The sequence below is a fragment of the Drosophila grimshawi genome, unplaced genomic scaffold, assembly GCF_018153295.1.
Source record: "Drosophila grimshawi isolate 15287-2541.00 unplaced genomic scaffold, ASM1815329v1 contig_1006, whole genome shotgun sequence".
Classification (NCBI taxonomy): domain Eukaryota; kingdom Metazoa; phylum Arthropoda; class Insecta; order Diptera; family Drosophilidae; genus Drosophila; species Drosophila grimshawi.
The window spans coordinates 1304045-1321927 of record NW_025062489.1 but is presented as its reverse complement, the minus strand read 5'-3'; the positions used below and the strand labels follow the sequence as shown (position 1 = coordinate 1321927).

General features: G+C 41.8%; 4 protein-coding genes across 4 annotated transcripts; 3 read left to right on the top strand and 1 right to left on the bottom strand.

Annotated features, from left to right (window-relative positions):
• Positions 1 to 1251: 1251 nt before the first annotated feature.
• LOC116805553 (vacuolar protein sorting-associated protein 4) lies at positions 1252 to 4336 on the bottom strand. The gene is made up of 5 exons (XM_043215641.1): positions 4130 to 4336; positions 3623 to 3829; positions 2604 to 3465; positions 2283 to 2511; positions 1252 to 2168 (listed from the first exon to the last, which is right to left on the bottom strand). Exons 2-5 carry the CDS (start codon positions 3756 to 3758, stop codon positions 2067 to 2069), a joined length of 1329 nt encoding a protein of 442 aa, XP_043071576.1. The 5' UTR covers positions 3759 to 3829; positions 4130 to 4336; the 3' UTR covers positions 1252 to 2066.
• Positions 4337 to 4809: 473 nt separating this feature from the next.
• Positions 4810 to 6922, top strand: LOC6565041 (protein prenyltransferase alpha subunit repeat-containing protein 1). Its single transcript, XM_001990977.2, has 3 exons — positions 4810 to 5513; positions 5582 to 5970; positions 6055 to 6922. The coding sequence occupies exons 1-3, from the start codon at positions 5410 to 5412 to the stop codon at positions 6798 to 6800; spliced, it is 1239 nt and encodes a 412-aa protein (XP_001991013.2). The 5' UTR covers positions 4810 to 5409; the 3' UTR covers positions 6801 to 6922.
• A 2821-nt stretch (positions 6923 to 9743) lies between these two features.
• Positions 9744 to 10169, top strand: LOC122322822. Its single transcript, XM_043215979.1, has 2 exons — positions 9744 to 10075; positions 10138 to 10169. The coding sequence occupies exons 1-2, from the start codon at positions 9766 to 9768 to the stop codon at positions 10167 to 10169; spliced, it is 342 nt and encodes a 113-aa protein (XP_043071914.1). The 5' UTR covers positions 9744 to 9765.
• Positions 10170 to 11310: 1141 nt separating this feature from the next.
• LOC6565040 (protein unc-93 homolog A) lies at positions 11311 to 17670 on the top strand. The gene is made up of 4 exons (XM_001990976.2): positions 11311 to 11893; positions 12487 to 12948; positions 14970 to 16290; positions 16979 to 17670. Exons 1-4 carry the CDS (start codon positions 11747 to 11749, stop codon positions 17344 to 17346), a joined length of 2298 nt encoding a protein of 765 aa, XP_001991012.1. The 5' UTR covers positions 11311 to 11746; the 3' UTR covers positions 17347 to 17670.
• Positions 17671 to 17883: the final 213 nt, after the last annotated feature.

Genomic DNA, 17883 nt, shown 5'->3' with positions numbered 1-17883 from the left:
GGTGGGGGTGGGGTCTTCGTGCGGCTTGTGTGCATGCATGTAGGGCCCACTAGCCGGACTAGCTATTTTTGCCTATGATTGCAATTGGTTCCACAGAAACCATCTGAAAACCACGCGCCGCTCTATTACCCACAGAAAGTTCTAATTTGACCCACTTGGCTGGCTGGCTGCCTGGCCTGGCAAATGTGAACAAGCACAATAAAAACGTATTGGTTTCTACCTCGTTAGTTAAGTATGCATTGGGTATATATTGAAATGTTTAATTCCATATGTCACTTATCTATCTGCATAGGAAATACATCTATTGACATATATTGCTGTTCCTCTCTTAACCAGATTTAAGTTTAGCAATCTTTTTTTTTTTTAATTAGCCAAGCACTTATGCAAGTATACAAGTTCTATAATTTACCTTTTCTTACTTGTTGGTTCCATTTAAAATATATACATATATTATGACAATTTTTGTGGATATCATATCATTTTATTATCGACCCTAGCATATTTTTGGACTTGATCAATTAACAAGACCTTTCCATATTATGGGTCAACACTCACATATTCAAGCTATTGTTTATGATAATAGCCATTACTGCACATAATAATATTTAACTATTGTTCACAAATTTACCATAGTTCTGACCAGTACACAGATTTCGGTAGTTACTGTGCCTACATTGCTATTCTTTTCATTTCAAAACTTGATTTGGACTGGAAAAATTGCGTACTATTTAAAAGTTGATTGGCTTGAAAACATTAAGCTCGATCCATCCAAAAATGAAAAAAATCACAGCCATAAACTAGATTTTTAGTTAATTTTGAAGAATGTTACAACTTCCTTCCTATCATATTACCTATTAAACAATTTTTTACGAAACTTAAGCAAAACAAAAATTCAAATACCGAAAATAAAGTTTAGAAAATTGCGGAATAATGGAATACTCGTTTTCCCTTAATTCTCGTGCGCTCCCAATTGCAAAATAAGTATTTTTATAGATTCGTAATAGTTTATTTAACAATTTTAAAAACTATGCAAAATCGAAAAAAAATAGTGAAAGCAGTGCCCAGCGATAGACATATTTTTCGAAAATAATTGCAAATGGATTTCGAATGAAATTTTGAATTTTTTTGCTCACATTTTACAAGGCATTTTACATTGATTTCTTTTAGCTGCGTATAAAGAGCTCAATAAATTCAATATTGTTTATTTTATACATTTGCATATATATATATATATATATATACATATATATATATACATATTTATTTTTTTTTATCGGTTACATTTAAAACAGGCTACTTGTCTGCTGCTTAACTGGCCAATTGATCAATTGTCTGGCTGGCTGTCTGTTTGTCAAGCTGACTAACTGGCTGGCTGGCTGGTTATCTGGCGGAGTGAAGGCATTGGCAAACAATCTAACACCCCTTGCAATTTACAAACATTCACAACTCACACACACACACTCAATCGATCTGCATGACACACATACATATAGATTATAATCGTTTCGGGTTTTCTATTTTGTCGTTTTTGTTTTTTTTTTTTTGATTAACATTAAGAGTATAAAAATACATTGACAATTTGTTCTCTTCGTCTTACTGCCAGCAGCAGCAGTAGCAGTGGGAGGAGGATACAGACGGGAGGCTATTGGTGTTTGTGTGTGTGTGTGTATGAGTGGTGTAACATATGACAAGACTTGAAATTACAATTTTAATCATAAATATGTATATAATTACTATCAATCATCAGCAGCACAAACCTATTTCGTGTGTTACCAACAAAAAAAACAGCAAGACGAAGAAAATTAATTGTATATGTGCATAAATGTGTGTGTGTGTGGTGTGTGTGTGTGTGTGTGTGTATGTGTGAGTATGTATGTGTGTGTGTATGGTGTGTGGTGTGTGTATGTGTGTATGTGTGTGGTGTGTGTGTGTCTACAAGCCAGTGGTGTGTTGTTTGGTTTTGTTTTGTTTTTAGTTTTCATCGATTTATGCAATAGGCAACAATTAGAATTAGCTGATGGCGGCGGCGGTGTCTTTAGCATCTGATGCCGGCATCCTGTCCGTGCTTAGCCCTCCTGGCCAAAGTCCTCTGTGAATTTGCGCAGCTTTATCAAATCGTCCTCGTTGACGGTCGGTTTCGTGCGTGACAACGATTTCAACATGTCTCGCTGCACCAGAGAGAGATACACAGAGACAGAAATAGAGAGAGAGAGAGAATCGATAACATGATCACACTCAAGGATATCAGATTGTGATTCCTATCAAATACGGCAAATACGCACCATGGTGACGGGCGGTTCGAACAGCTTATCGCTGGGCACATCCATCCAGTTCATTTCGGTGGCGCCCGGATCACCCGGCGAGCAGGGCACCAACAGATCATCGACAGTCTCCTCCTTGTTCACTGGACTTTGGCCAGTGACGCGCTTAAAGTGGGTGGCTGTTTGCACTTTGCGCACCGGTTCCATTAGGGCATCGCGCACCACAATAGATATATCGGCGCCAGAGTAGCTGCAGACAGAGATTGCGATTTGAATCAGTATATGGTATATATACAAATATACATATGCATATGGCAGATAGTTGGATAGGTTATGCCTTACCCATCGGTCTTGCCGGCCAGCTCCTTGAGATCCTGCTCGGTCAGCACGTGCGTAGTGTTGCCCAAATGTATCTTGAACATGACGAGGCGAGCGTGCGCTTCCGGCAACGGAATGTAGATGCGCTTCTCGAAACGTCGACGAATGGCCGAGTCGAGGACCCAGGGTATATTTGTGGCGCCCAGCACTAGGATGCCGTCGGTATCATTGCCAACGCCCTGCATCTGGACAAGAAACTCGGTCTTGATGCGACGCACGCTGTCGTTCTCATTGTCGGAACGGGCCGAGCACATCGAATCGATCTCATCGATGAATATAATCGACGGCTTGTGCTGGCGCGCCAGCTCAAAGAGATTCTTCACCAGCTTCTCGGACTCGCCCAGCCATTTGGACATTAGATCGGAACTGGATACTGAAAAGAATGTGGAACGATTTGCCTCGGTCGCGACAGCTTTGGCCAAATACGATTTGCCCGTGCCGGGTGGCCCAAACAGCAAAATGCCTTTCCACGGTATGCGTTTGCCGGTGAACAGCTGCGGAAACTTGATCGGCAGGATGACAGCCTCCTTGAGTGCCTCCTTGGCGGCATCGAGGCCAGCGACATCGGACCATTGCACGTGCGGTTTCTCAATCACAATGGCACCCTCGAGTTTGCTTTGCAGCTTCTTCTTCTCTGGATCATCGTCGTCCTCGTCATCGCTGTCGCTCTTTTTATCCTTGTCATCCTTGGAACTATTCTCGCCACCCTCCTTAATCGGTTTCTTCTTGCCCTTTTTCAGATACTCCTTCAACTTCTCGGCCCGATCCAAATACTGTAAGCACTTGGCCCGAATCGAGTCCTTGGCTTTTTCGCCCTGCGCCTCATCTGCAAGGGTGTTTTTTGAAAAGATTGTCAGTTTTGAGTGGGGGGCGTTACTCTATATATAATATATATTGGTCGAATCGAAAGTGCACCTTTAATGTGCAGCTATTTGTCTCCTAGCTGGACCCTGTGACAATTATCAAGCGAGCACTATACTTACATTTAATGGTGTGCAGAAAATACTCGACACCGTGCTCGTAGAGACGCAGCGCCTCGGCATAATTCTTATTCCGATCCTCCTCGGTGGCCTTTGTGACCAGATCGATGGCCTTCTGCAGGGTGGTGCCGGCAGCCATGAATGTGTTGTTTTTGCTCTTGTTGCTGCAGTTGTTGCTGTTGTATGGAGATTACCGTCTGTTTGCGGCTGCTGCACATTTTGAAATGGAAATGAAAAAATAAGTTGCGAATGACGTCACATATTGACTTTTATAAAACGCAAACAGCGAATATGGCAAAAGTAAAACACAAGCAAAAAAAAAACGGCGAGAAAACAAGAAAACAAATGGAAAACCGAAAGCAGTTCTTCACTCACACAAGGAAAATTCAATTCCAAATTTGTGTATGACTAAGCAGGCTGCGGTAGCATTGACAAAAACAAAAAATACATGACGAACACGAAGGCGAAGAGTTCTTTCTTTTTGTTTGTTGTTTGTTGCGCATTACTCACCTGTATATTGTTTGTTCGTCTTGGTTGCTCGCAGTTTCGCTAATTTGGCGATTTATGTTGCTGTCGCGAGGACAGCATGCGCCAATTCAGCAACACAAAATAATAAATACGGAATTACTGCGAAATTTCAACGGAATGACGATGTAGTCGTCGATATCAATGCGTTTGTGTGTGTGTGTGGCGGGTGGTCCGCCGACTGCCGATTGTGGTCTATCGATAGATTGTGGCGGCTTTGCGATAGACTTCTGAGTAATCACTCAGATAATTGAAACGTTTCTAAATTGAGAGCATCGATAGTTGTTGGTATTAAATACTCTTAAGAATATTCGATTTGTTCGAATAAGCTGTATTGAAAAGTCTCTTTGAGTAAACAAATGAAATTCCACCACATATTTTGTACAATATTCTGTAAGCAAACCAAAGTATTTTCTTAATTTAAAAACATCAACTACGATCTCTTGGTATTTTTTTTAGGTAATTATTTAGCTTCTTAAATTCGTCAATCTGTAAATAGGCTTTTATTTGCCTCAAGTGTGCAGTTTAACTTAACATGTTAAAAATTACCTGATGTTAATTGACAGCTGTGCATTGCTTTTTACAAGGCACTCGATGCTAGCTGCTAAGTATCGATACCTACAACAAAAACAAAAAGGTACATTTATTTACAAACTAATTTGTTTAACGTGTTTCGTTAGCGCCTTATGTGAATTGAAGAACAACACACAGTGCAGCTACAATGCGTGATTGACCAAACGTGGCGTATGTCCCAACGCTGGCTCGTTAAAAAATAACTACAACAACAAGCACCATATAAATTCAATTCTAATTGAAATTTATTTATCAACGCGGTCACAGTCGCAGTCGCTTCGTTTCGCGTATCGTCTCGTATATGTGTGCATGCATATATACATATTTTAGGCACTGCCAGCAAGCGCAAATGTCACAGTGACGATTCCCCATCCGCCTTCACCGGCAGTCTCCCGCCACACCACCCAAATCCCCCCCACACACACACACCCTTCCCCCGTCATATGCTTTAGTGGCTGGTGAATCTCTTAATTAACCAAAGATGGGCCCGCGTTTGGCTTGATGGAAAAAGCGAGGAGCAAAAAAATTAAAGAAAAAATTCAAATAATAAAACGCACACAAGATGTGGTAAAAATTGATAGCAAATATTAATTGATGACAATAAATGCGCCTAACACAATTGAATCGAACGCAAACGATCAATAGTTGTCAGCAGCTGGAGAAGAACGGATCGAAACGGAGCATCTGTGAAAATGGAAGGCGAAATGAACGAAATGGACGCGAACAATGAGAAGAAAGTGCTCTGTGAGAAGATCATACGCGACATAAACGCTGTCTTTCTCAAGGATGCCGACTTGTGAGTTTTATTCGTTGCTCCGCCCTACTTAATAGTTGCAATTTAATTAAATCAATCCAAATTTGCAGAACCTCATTTGAGATTATACCAAAGGAGACGAATTGCAATAAGTCGCCGGTGGTGCATGTGGAACACAATCTGGGCCTGGAGTCGTGGTGTGCCCAACATGTCTACGATCATGCCCATCGCACGCTCATCTCTCATCGCCGCCAGACAACACAACAGCAGCTGCGCACCCTGCAGCAGCAGCAGCAGAGCGACTCTCTGGCCAAATACCTGAATGTGGCCCTGCTGATCAATCCGGATGTGACGACGTTCTGGCACATACGCCGTCAGCTGGTGCAAAAGAATCGCCTCAGCATCAACAAGGAGCTGCAATTCTCCGCCCTAGTGCTCTCCATTAAGCCAAAATCAAACGAGGCGTTCGCCTATCGTCGTTGGCTCTACTCCTTTCAGAGTAGGTCACATCAATATCATATCAAGACCAATACCAATAGCAATATATAATATATATGTATGTTCTATATTATCTCCCTACCAGGCGCCGATGCCATTGACTGGCCGCACGAGATAAGCATATGCGAGCGTGCCGCCGATCGTAGCGCCAGCAACTATCACGCCTGGTCTCATCGCCAGTGGGTGCTGCAGAATGCACCCTGCCTGCTCCAATCGGAGATGATGCGCACGGAGAAGTTTATGCGCAAGCATATTAGCGACTATAGCAGCTATCATTATCGCCAGGTTCTGCTCAATCGAGCCTACGAGCTGTGCTTCTATGGGGCTGACGAGTCGCAGCCACAGTTGGCCAGTTTACGGGATCTGCTCGCACAGTACGAGTTCAACTGTGACGCGACCGATGAGACAGTCAATGAGCCGGGGGAATCGCTGCTGCAACTGCTGTTGCCCAACCTGAATCGCAGCGGGATTAGTGAGCAACGTTTGCGCTCCTTTCTCTACTGTTGCAACGTGGCCGCCAGCGATATGCGTCTGTGTGTGGAACAGCGGGCGTTGTATGGTGGACGCGATTGCTTCGAGCTGCATCGGCGCGCCTCGCTCAAGTTCATCGTGGAGCAGTGTGTGCGCCTGCTTACTGGTCTGGCCAGCGGATCGGGTCGCTATCTGCCACCGGCCAGCGGTGCACAGGTGAGCGAGTTACGCAAATTCGATTGTGAGTCGCATCCGTTTCTCGTCGCGGTGCGACGTGTCGAGTTTGAGTTAGGTGACAAGCACAGGCGCTGGTGCAATATGCATCTCAATTTTGGCCAACAGGAGCAAGCCAGCAACTAAATTCAAATCCACTCAATCCACTTGTTGGTCAAATGTGCCGTAAGCGCAACGCAACGCACTCATTGAGGCTGTTTCGTTCTCGAGCAGAATCGAAGTCATACATACATATGCATATCATATATACAAACATAAAATATATATAATTATATATTTATATATGTATATATATATATATATATATAATTATTTTTATATGTACAAGTAGTGCTCGTTATGTAGAGTCTACAATTGTGGACCACTCAAAAAAGAACCTTGTCTAATTCTTAAGGCTAAGCTCAAAGCAAATCATTAATTTATTCTGTACTCCAACTCAACTTGATAATTATCTTGAACGGTGCTCGCTCGATAATTAGAAATTCGAAATATTATAAAACCATTTTTATTTTCTGATCATTTAAATCAATTGAAAATTATTTGAGACAACAATCATTAATTTGTAGCTGTTTCCATAATTCGGAAGTATTCCCGAATTAAAATCACTAAGCGTTTTCAATTTTGAGCGAACACTGTATATTATATCTGTTATGTGTGCACATCAGGCTATTGTTTAACTGAATCTGATTCAGCAATAAACAGTATATATGAATATATACATACAGTTACCCCATCAACTGGGACTTTTGTGCATACAACAACAATTTTCATGCATTTCAATCGAGATCAATCGTAAAGTTCAGTTAATATATCTCGTGTTCAATCTATATATATATTTGTGTATATATATATATATATATATATATATATATATATGTATGATTGTAAATATATATATATATATATACATATTTATTTATATATAAACTTATTTTAAATACTCTGTTAGTTATATATACGTAGTATTGTATAATGATATAATATGTATAGGCGCACTTTAAGCGCCATTAAATGCTCTCTTGTTAGCCAATTTGCAGTTAGTTTTAAATAAATACAACAATAGCAAAGATTTTCATACACTGGCGTTTTTAATTTGATTGTCGTTTTGTAATAAATCCGGGTTAATCAGGGCATCAATCAAGTCTCATTCCGGAGCACCTCTTTCGTAGAGTAAGTTTTTCTGAATGGTATCTTGATCAAAATTATGGCACAAACTCTAAAACTAAAACCTAATTTCTGATCGTTTTTTTCCAGAAAAAGAAAACCAAAATAAAATTGATTAAACTTGGTATCTTACGACTTTTGTAAATCCGTAAATCGTTTTGTTGCGTATGAAATTCGGTATCTGAATATGGCAATAATTGTACCAACATTAAATAAACACTCACTTTCAAAAGCTCAGTTCCAAACCGTTTTTGGTAATAATCATAATGCTTTAAGTTGGACTTAAAACTAATTCGTATAACAATCCATTGTGGTCAACCCTAATATGGTTTTAAATAGTGGACATTATTCGCTAGATTCATTGAAGGTTTCATTTTGCAAACAATTAAATAATTCTTGATTGTTCTTGTTATTTTTCGTGGAAGCCGCAAAGACGCAGCCAAAGGGGGGCGGGTGCGAGTGTGGGAGTGTGGGAGGCGACCAGGGAGAGGAACGCATCGCATTGGCGTACACAGGCAGCAGCATCAATCAGTGCGCATGTCAGCTGCTAGCAAGGACCATACTCACCACAACAACAACAACAAAAGCAGCAGCAGCAGTTGATGGAGCAGCAGCAATGGGTTTTTGGATTTTTGGTTTAGTGTGCTATTGGAGGAGTTTGCGTGTGGCGGCTGAGCCTTGTGTGTTGCGAAAGCAACGCGTGCCATAGAGACAGAGAGAAACAGGGAGAAAAAGGGAGAGGAGTACAAGGACGAGAACGAGGACGAGAGACCCAACGAGACAAATAACCAGCAGCACCAGCAGCAGCAGCAGTAAAAACAGAGACAGACACACTCGAAACGAGAACGGTCCTCAACTTGGTCGCTTTTAGCTGAGCGCAGTGTTTGTGCCAAAATTGTTTCTTATTATTATTGTTAAGTAAATAAACAAGGTGAGCAAGCAAATCAAATTGATCAACTGGTGCAACTAAAGAGCAAAACACATCGAACAGTAGAATACCATATATATATATGTACAAACATATATGTATATGTATATGTATATGTATATGTATATGTATATGTATATGTATATGTATATGTATATGTATATGTATATGTATATGTATATGTATATGTATATGTATATGTATATGTATATGTATATGTATATGTATATGTATATGTATATGTATATGTATATGTATATGTATATGTATGTGTATATGTATATGTATATGTATATGTATATTCTTATGTATATGTATATGTATATGTATATGTATATGTATATGTACATGTACATGTTTATGTATATGTATATGTATATGTATATGTATATTCTTATGTATATGTATATGTATATGTATATGTATATGTATATGTACATGTACATGTTTATGTATATGTATATGTATATGTATATGTATGTGTACATGTTTATGTATATATATATAGGTATAGGTATATGTATGTGCATGTATATATGTATGTGTGTGTGTACGTGAGTGCTTATAACTGGGCTTTGCCTTTTAAATATTCATTCTCTGGCATTTTTGAATATTTTTATTGTTTACTGTTTTAATCCTTTAACTACGCTTCAGTTGCTGCTTTAGGTACAAAGTCAGCCATCTATATAGTTCCCGCCCAACCACCCCCTACCCGAAGGTCGTTACTTTTTAAACCAGTTGACAGCAGCTCTGAGGCTGAAGCTTAAATATATATACACACACACAGACATTAATAGTGCTGTTGAATTCTTGAGGAGGCTGCTTTGACAGTTGACTTTTTTTTTTATATTTATTTCTTGTGTTTTTCTTGTTGTCAGGTATTGCAAGCAGGCTATTTACTTCCCTTTAAGCAGCCTAGTTGCACATACTACATGTGTTCACAATTTGACAAGAGCTCTTAAGGATGGCAAAGTGACTATTTCACAGCAGTTCCAGTGTATGGGTGCTGGCAGCGCCAGTGCCTCCTGCAGTGTATTGCATTCGGTTTGGGTATGCAGAGTCGGTGGACTCGATTCACTGCGCAGCAGACACTTGAACATTTGTAGGCTTCCAATTGTTGCACTCATGCGGATCACGCAACAAACAAAACGAACACTCAAAGATGCCAAGGGATCTATTCTCCGCGTGCAATGTGCCACAGCAGAGCACCACAACCTGACCATATGGATCCATCCTGTCCTGGCTCTGGCTCTGGCCCTGTCCCTGAACATCCAAGTGCGACATATTCGAATTGAAACAGAAACTAAAGGTTTGCTTTGCATTCACTTGTGAATCCACCATCATAGCTTCATCATCCGCAATCACTTTCAGCTGCAACGCTGCATCGCTCCATCGATCTGTGAGGCTTAAGCTATTAGTGTTGTATTTGTTGAAAAATCATTCGCCAAATTTGGGTGAACTTAAGTGTATGGGAAAGACTGCTCCTCAGCGTTGTGGCAGCTCCTCCTCCAGGCTTGTGTGCAAATATCTAAATAACAGATCCCTGCTAATGTGACCCTTGTGCAGAAGCTTGTGAATATCCTCCACATGCGAAGTAAGGTAGGCAAGCGCCTCTTTTGGCTCCTCAACGCTACACACAATTGTTGTCACACTTTTAATTAGTTGCCGCAGCACGGGTATATTTCTTTCGTTAAATATCAGATCTCGTTGTCCGATAATGCGCTGCTCTGACATGGACATGACCTTCCTTTTTTCAGGTGTACATGTATAATACTGCACACACGCACAGACACACAAACACACAGATATACACATTGTATATGCGTTAAGTTTTCCTTGTTCCGCTGGGTTAGTTTTAAATGTAATCTTTAATTTGATTGTCCTTTTGTCGTAAGTCCGGGTTAATCAGGGTATAAATCAAGTCTCATTTCGGAGCACCTCTTTACCAGAGTAAGCTGTGCTGTTTGAGCTGATTGGGATCTCGATCAAATGTTTGAAACATTTTCGTAATAATCATAATGCCTTAAGTTGACCATTGGCCTATATATGTACATACAGTGTATATACAGTGTATATACATATGTATGCATCCTTGCAACATTGCTTACGTGTATGTGTTTGTGTATTCGTAGCTTATGTATGTGTTGTATATGTTTTTATCAGCCATTTACTGCATAACAAGTTATCATGTCTCCTTCCTCCCTCATCCCTCCCAGGCAAACACACCCACGCCAACTTAACAGGCTAGAAGAAGAGCGCAACATATCGAAAAATCGAAGACAGCAACTGGTGCATATCCTTTTAACATCAACAACAAGAACAGCAACAGCAACAACAACAACAACAGCAACAACAACAACAACAGCAACAGCGACAACAACATTGTCATCGACTTGCACATTTTCTTTGCATTGACTGCGCTGCTGCTGCCGCTGCTCGCAGCCGGCAGCGGACAATGAACCCGCAAATGCAGTGTGCCCAATAACGTCAACTCACACACACACACACAAGCACACACGCACACACAGAGAAAGACAGAGATAGAGAGAGAGAGAGAGAGAGACACAGAGAGACACAGAGAGACACATCCTCCCTGCACAGGGCTTGACATGCATATCAGCAGGCAGAGAACGTCGACGACGGCGGTTGCAATGGCCAGAAGAACGTTGGCGTTGAGCACGGCGAGAGCGCAAGCGAAGCAGATGACAACTGAAATTCGAATGTGTTAGCTGTTAAATTCGCCTATCGTCAACATAACAACATTTTGAGTCATGTCCACACTTCGGTTTCCGTTTCCGGCATGCACTGACATCAACAAACAACAATCTCAAGATCAGCAATAACAATAAGAACAGCTCGTTGTAGCTACAGACAATTTGTGCTGAAAACATAATCCAAAAACGAACACAACCGCATCAGCATATATTATATAAACATATAATTATATAAACTTGTGGCATAAGCAAAAGGCCTATTTAAAATGGGCAGTCTGCCGAACTTGCACGAGCTGGAGGCAGCGGAACGCAAACGCGAGAAGCGCAGGGAGTACGAGCTGCTCCTGGAGCAGCGTGCAAGAGACACCAGCCGGGAGCGGGAGCGTTTGTCAATTTTCGCCCAGCAGCGAAAGGTGAGTTTCGATTACTGATGCCCATTGTTTCGATATATATATATATATATATATATATATTAAATTCGTTTATATTGGATATCCAATTAATCCAATTGGGAAGGCTTTCATACCCATGTAGATGGTATTATAATTTTGTCATGAAATATGTAACGCATTAAGGGAAACATCTCATCATCACCATGGACATACATACATATATATTCTTAATCCATATCACTGTCCGTCTGTCCGTCCTTTCATCGGTTAAAATTTTGTTGTCTACCTCAGTTTTACAGCTATCTTGATGAAACATGGTATAAATCCGTTTACTGGATTGCATCCCTATATATAAAGCTCCCATAAGCTGTGGATTATTTTAAAAAGTTGCTTTAGAATATGATTCTCGAAAATAAAAGATTATTTTATTATTGGCATTTTTTCTTGGTTTTGCTTTGGTTTTAATGCTTTTTTGGGAAACCATTTCTGTATATAACAGGGGAATCCGTTAAACGAGTCAACATAATGATTCATGAATCAGTTTTCCATAGCCGGAGACAGGGTATCTGGTAGTTGGTCACTCGATTAAATAATTGATTATTGTTTTTCTACAGCAATCGTCCTACAATGCCTATATTATGGCCGGCCTGGGCATCGGCGGTGGCTCGTTGAGCCTGACAGCAACGGCGACGGCGAGCAGTACGGTGGCAGCTAACGGACATGGCAGTGGCAACGGAGATCTGGCCAGTGGCAACAGTGCAAAGTCTCCAGCAGTCGCAGCTGTGGCACCAACAACGACAACGACAACAGCAACCGCAACCGCAACATCATCGTCGTCCGTGGCAGCAACTAAGATGCTGAGCAGCTTTGCAATGCTGGGATTGGTCACCAAGAAGTATTCGCATCCATACCATCCGCATCAGCAGCACCAGCATCAGCATCATCATCAGCAGCACCAGCAGCATCAACAGCATCACCAGCATCGGCATTCGCTTACCACAAGGCATCGCGTGCTGCGGACTCGAACACGCAGCTCGGGCGGGGCACAGAATCTGTGGGACGAGCAGATGATGGAGGTGAGTGCAAGGATGGCTGGGGGTTTTCGGAGGTGGATTGTGAATTGTGGATGGGATATATTGCCAATAAATGCTGCAGAGTGCAAACATAACACTGCAACAAATAATCGTAACATGCGTGCGAATTGCTCAATTTATTTGTAAACAAGCTGAACTGGCGTGGAAAGCTGCCCTTTATTAAGGCAGTCTCGACTCAAATTTGCCACGCCTGCTCTACAATGACTTCCTGGGGCATTAAATTTCAATCCTACACTGAGTACTGTTTAGTATATATATTTCTTATTTCCGAAAAATTTTAAGAAACAAAAATCTTTAATTTCGAAGATATTTTTTTCATATGTTTCAAAATTATTTTTAAAAGCACGGACCATTTTCTAGTTTTGAGGAAAATTTAAGTTTTATGGTAATTTTTTTCTGAGTGCATTCGTCGGAGATCCCTCGCCACATTTATTTATAGCTTTTGCTCTCGACTCTGTGCTACCGCAAGATTAGTGGGTTGCCAATTGTGGGTTGCTGGGTGGTCGCGGGGGGAAACAAACGTCAGAGCAGCAATCAGAACATTAACGGGCTTAAAGCTTGCACTTCCGCAATACATAATTAAAGTGTAAACAAAGATACACTGAAATGCAGAAAATCGCCGTTTTTATTATAAACATTTCTAATTATATGATATAAAAATTCCAAAATTGCTGTATTTTTCAGCAATTCATTTTTAAATTGTAGAAAGTATTTCTAACAAGTAAAAAATGAAATTCCGTCATATAAAATTTGCCAAAGGGCTGATTTTTGTTCAGAGTGTATTAGTTGTAGACGTGTAAGCAAAAATAGATTCCATTCAGCAGGTTGGCTGTGGCAATGACATTCTTCAAAGTGAAAAGTGTGGCAGGCAGCACTGCAATATTTGTATTTTAAATGGAATTTAAAATGTAAATTAGTCGAGGAGGATATCGATTCGAATCCCAGGCTACTGCGTAATCATCCTTAAATGTATATTTCCCAAATATCAAAATTACTTTGATCATTTTTATCCCTAGTTTAAAAAATATCGGCATTGTTAAAATTTAAATTTCCCCGCATTTAATCCAAAAAATGGGAAAATTCATACACATTTTGATGATAATAATTTTGTGAAGTTTAGCAGTGCCATCTAAAAGGTTAGATTTGGGAATTTCACCAATTGAAATTCAGAATCGGAATCGGAAGCTAAATTTAACATTAGCTTAAGACCAAAATTCCGAAACTGATATTATTTGTCGCGAAAAGACCGTATTGTAGACCGTATACCATCATAATGGTCGATCCCGTTACATATGTATGTATTATACGTCAATTTTACCGGCATCACATCGTAAAAGTCAAGGTACCCATTCGTAACCGATTACCTTAAACCAATTGGTAAAATTACCAGAATCTGATAAATATACAAGCAAACAAAGTAGTAACAAAAAATTAAATACCGAAAAGTAATGATTACACTTTATTTATTTATTTTATATATTTATTTCATAATTTATTTATCCTCGCAAAATTGATGATACACTCTAAATAAAAATAAAATAAATACATTGAAATAATCAATGCTTTTAATCTTAGACGATTAAATATTTGTCTTTCGAGAGTACATATTATCCATGTTGTTCTAGCCAGTATATATAGCCAGTCCAATATTTATTAGTAGACTCTCGTCTTACAAGTGCATTTTATGTTCAACAACTTGTCTTGAAGTTCATTTAAAATATAATATGTGCTGACAATAATAATTAAAAAACTCAACGTAAGCAGAAGTAAAATATTAAGTTTTCAGATTCCTCAAATACTAATTAAAGAAAACGCCGCATAAGGCTCCACATGTCTCTTTGCTTTCCAAAGGTGAGGACATGTTGACCAAGGCATTGGTGTCGTTACCAGTAATTTGAACACAGTGAACTGAGTATGCCATTTTTATGTATGCCCTCGATGAAATCATGAGCTTTATCTCTTATGTTACATACAAATGCATTTTTGTTTACTTTGTTTGACAGCATTTGGCCGCCTACTCACCGTCACCCATCTCGACGCGTTCGCATCGGATCAATCCGGTATCCTCGTACCAGGTGCAGGCGGCCTTGGCGGCATCACGACGTCGCGAATCGATAAACAGTTCGATTGGGGCAACATCGATCCGTCGTCTGATAACGCTGAATAATCGCAATTGCCGGCATAAGGTGCCCGCCCATGTGCGCCAGAGAGTGTGGCGGCAGTTCACCTGCCTCAGCATTGGCCACGGCCTGATGAGCGCCGTCCTGCTGCCGGTGATGGCGCTTCAGGGCTCCAATTCGGTGTGGCATCATCGCGAGCAGTGGCTGCCGCTCGGTCCAAACATTGGTTCGCTGCTGTTGAGCGCCCTATTCCTGCTCGCAGCCTGCACAAGTCTGCCCAGCACACGGCTCATCCGACGCTTTGGCTATACGCCGCTCCTGACGCTCAACTCTGTGGCTGTGTCATTGTTTCTGCTCTCGCATCTGTATGCCAGCATCTATACGCTGCTGCCGGCATATCTGCTGCTGGGCCTCACCGTCAGCGCCGCCACCAGCTGCAAGGCGGCCCTTATTGTCCACTATGGAGGCCGGTTGAGCTGCTCGCAGCAGGAGTGCACGGCACAGACGCAGACGCTGACGGCGTCGGATGCCTTGCATGAGGAGCACAAGATGTTCTGCAATCGTGATCAGAAGGTGCGTCGCTTGGCCCGCTGGTTTCGTGCCGCCCACGATATGGGCCTGATATTGGGCGCCCTGCTTGCCTCCCTGCTGCTCCACTGCAACGTTAATAATTCGAGCTGCCTGCCCGCAAATGGAACGGCCGAAAACCACTTGCCACAGCCGGAGAACTTTTACAATCGGAACGAGCACGGCGAACGCATCTGCGGCGCGGATATGTGCCCGTTGCTGGAGTCACAGTATCAGATGGACAACGGTTCACGATCCATCTACGCCGATTTCATTGAGAGCGGCGCCCGTGCCGGCGGGCAATCGCTGCTCTGGGTCTATGTGCTGCTGTCAGTGATGGCGCTGCTGCTATCGCTGGTCCCGGGTCGCCAGGTGCAGGTGCTGGTCAGCGGGCATGTGAGGTATGAGCGTGCCGCCAAGGATGTCACCGATACGCTTCTCTTCGCCGGACCGCTCTCATATTTTGTGGGCACCGAACAGGGATACATGCTCGGTGATTTTCTGCGCGCCTTCTTCTCCTGCTCCCTGGGCATTAGCCTGGTGCCGGGCGCTCTCATCGGCATGGGCCTCATGCAGCTCATCGTCTCCTGCACGCTCAGCATGCTGTTGCGGCACACTAAGCGCATTGTCGTCATCCGTGAGTATCCCACTCCCACTCCCACATCCACCCTCGACCCATCTTCTGATATATTTCCGTCTGTCTGTCTATCGACTAAGTTTTTCTCAGTCCTAAAGTTGTCATACTCAGAATTATCCGGATCCGAACATATACATGTATTTTCATATTATTATTATTATCTCCGTCCCCATCAAGTATACGTGTACATATATTCTTTATTAGCATCAGCAGCCGAACCGATATAGCTTCATATGTGCGTAGGTCCGTCCGTCTGTATGAATAAGGGGATCTCAGAGACTGTATGAGCTAGAGCTTGCAAATTTAGAATGTAAGTTCTTGTATATCACGCGCATATCAATTCTATTTTAGTTTATCGATAAGTCCCCTGTTTCGCGAATTTCGAGTCAAATCAATTTCCGTAACAGCCGTAACTATAAAGACACAGACTTCCAATTGATATGTAATAAATAGAAACTTGCACTGCATTTAATATTTTTTAGTACTTGTACCGATCACTTCCACACCTGCTTACATTTAGGTGTGCAATGAATAGTATTTGTAGTTAGCAGATGAGTTGAGGGTATCCTGTAGTCGAGCTCACTCGGCTATATATGTATTTCGATCTGGATATATCTTCCCGTTTGCTAATTATGCTTTTTGTTTGTGGTTTATTTTGCTGCTTCTGCTATTATTTTTGGCTTTGCAGTGGCTGGTTTCTTTTTCCATTCGTGCTTGCTGCTGGCGCTTTCCAGCTGGAAGCCATCGAGCGATGACAGTGCTCTGTTCTACGTGATAGCCGCCTCGTGGGGCGCCTGCAATGGGATGTGGGAGACGCTGCTGCTCTCACTGGTCACGCTGAATCACGTGCAGCACGAGCACGTGACGGAGGTGACGGCTCCAATGCAGGGACTTCGTTTCCTTGGCCTGGCCATAACATTTGCGGCGCACGGCTTCCTCTGTGAGTCGTTGAAGATAATTGCGCTCGTTGTGCTGCTGGTGATCTGTGTGCCGCCGTATGCGATGCTGGAGATGCGACTGGAGGCGCAGCGCAAGGCGACGCTCATCAGCTTATGACGCAGCTATTTCAGCTAGTCCCGGAGACGGGGCGCTGTGGCACGCACGCACACCATGTAGATGCGTATGGCGCCACAGGCTCAGCATTCAAGTGTTCGACTGATACCAAGGAATAGCCACGATTTCGGACACCGTCCCGTGCAACTCATTCAGTATTCAAACAGAGACAAAGAGACAAACGACAAGGAGATGAAGAAGAGAAGAAGCGAATGCAGTATTTATGTCAAAGATTTCCACCCAAACCCAAATTTTGTTGAGGCATGCCCCAAGTCCAAGGAATATATGCCAAGCCCAAGTCCATACACACAACTGTACTTAGCACGTACTCTGTATATATATATATATATATATATATATATATATATATGTAGACCCTATATTTACATATGTATCTATATGTCTGTAATGTAATCAAATATTCAGCCAGCGCCAGCAAAGTTGTTCGAAGTCTTTGAATTAACTGCTATATGAAATTTGAACAGACCGAGAGACGTCCCGCAAGCTCTAGTTGAATGTAATGAATGTAAATAGTGGAAA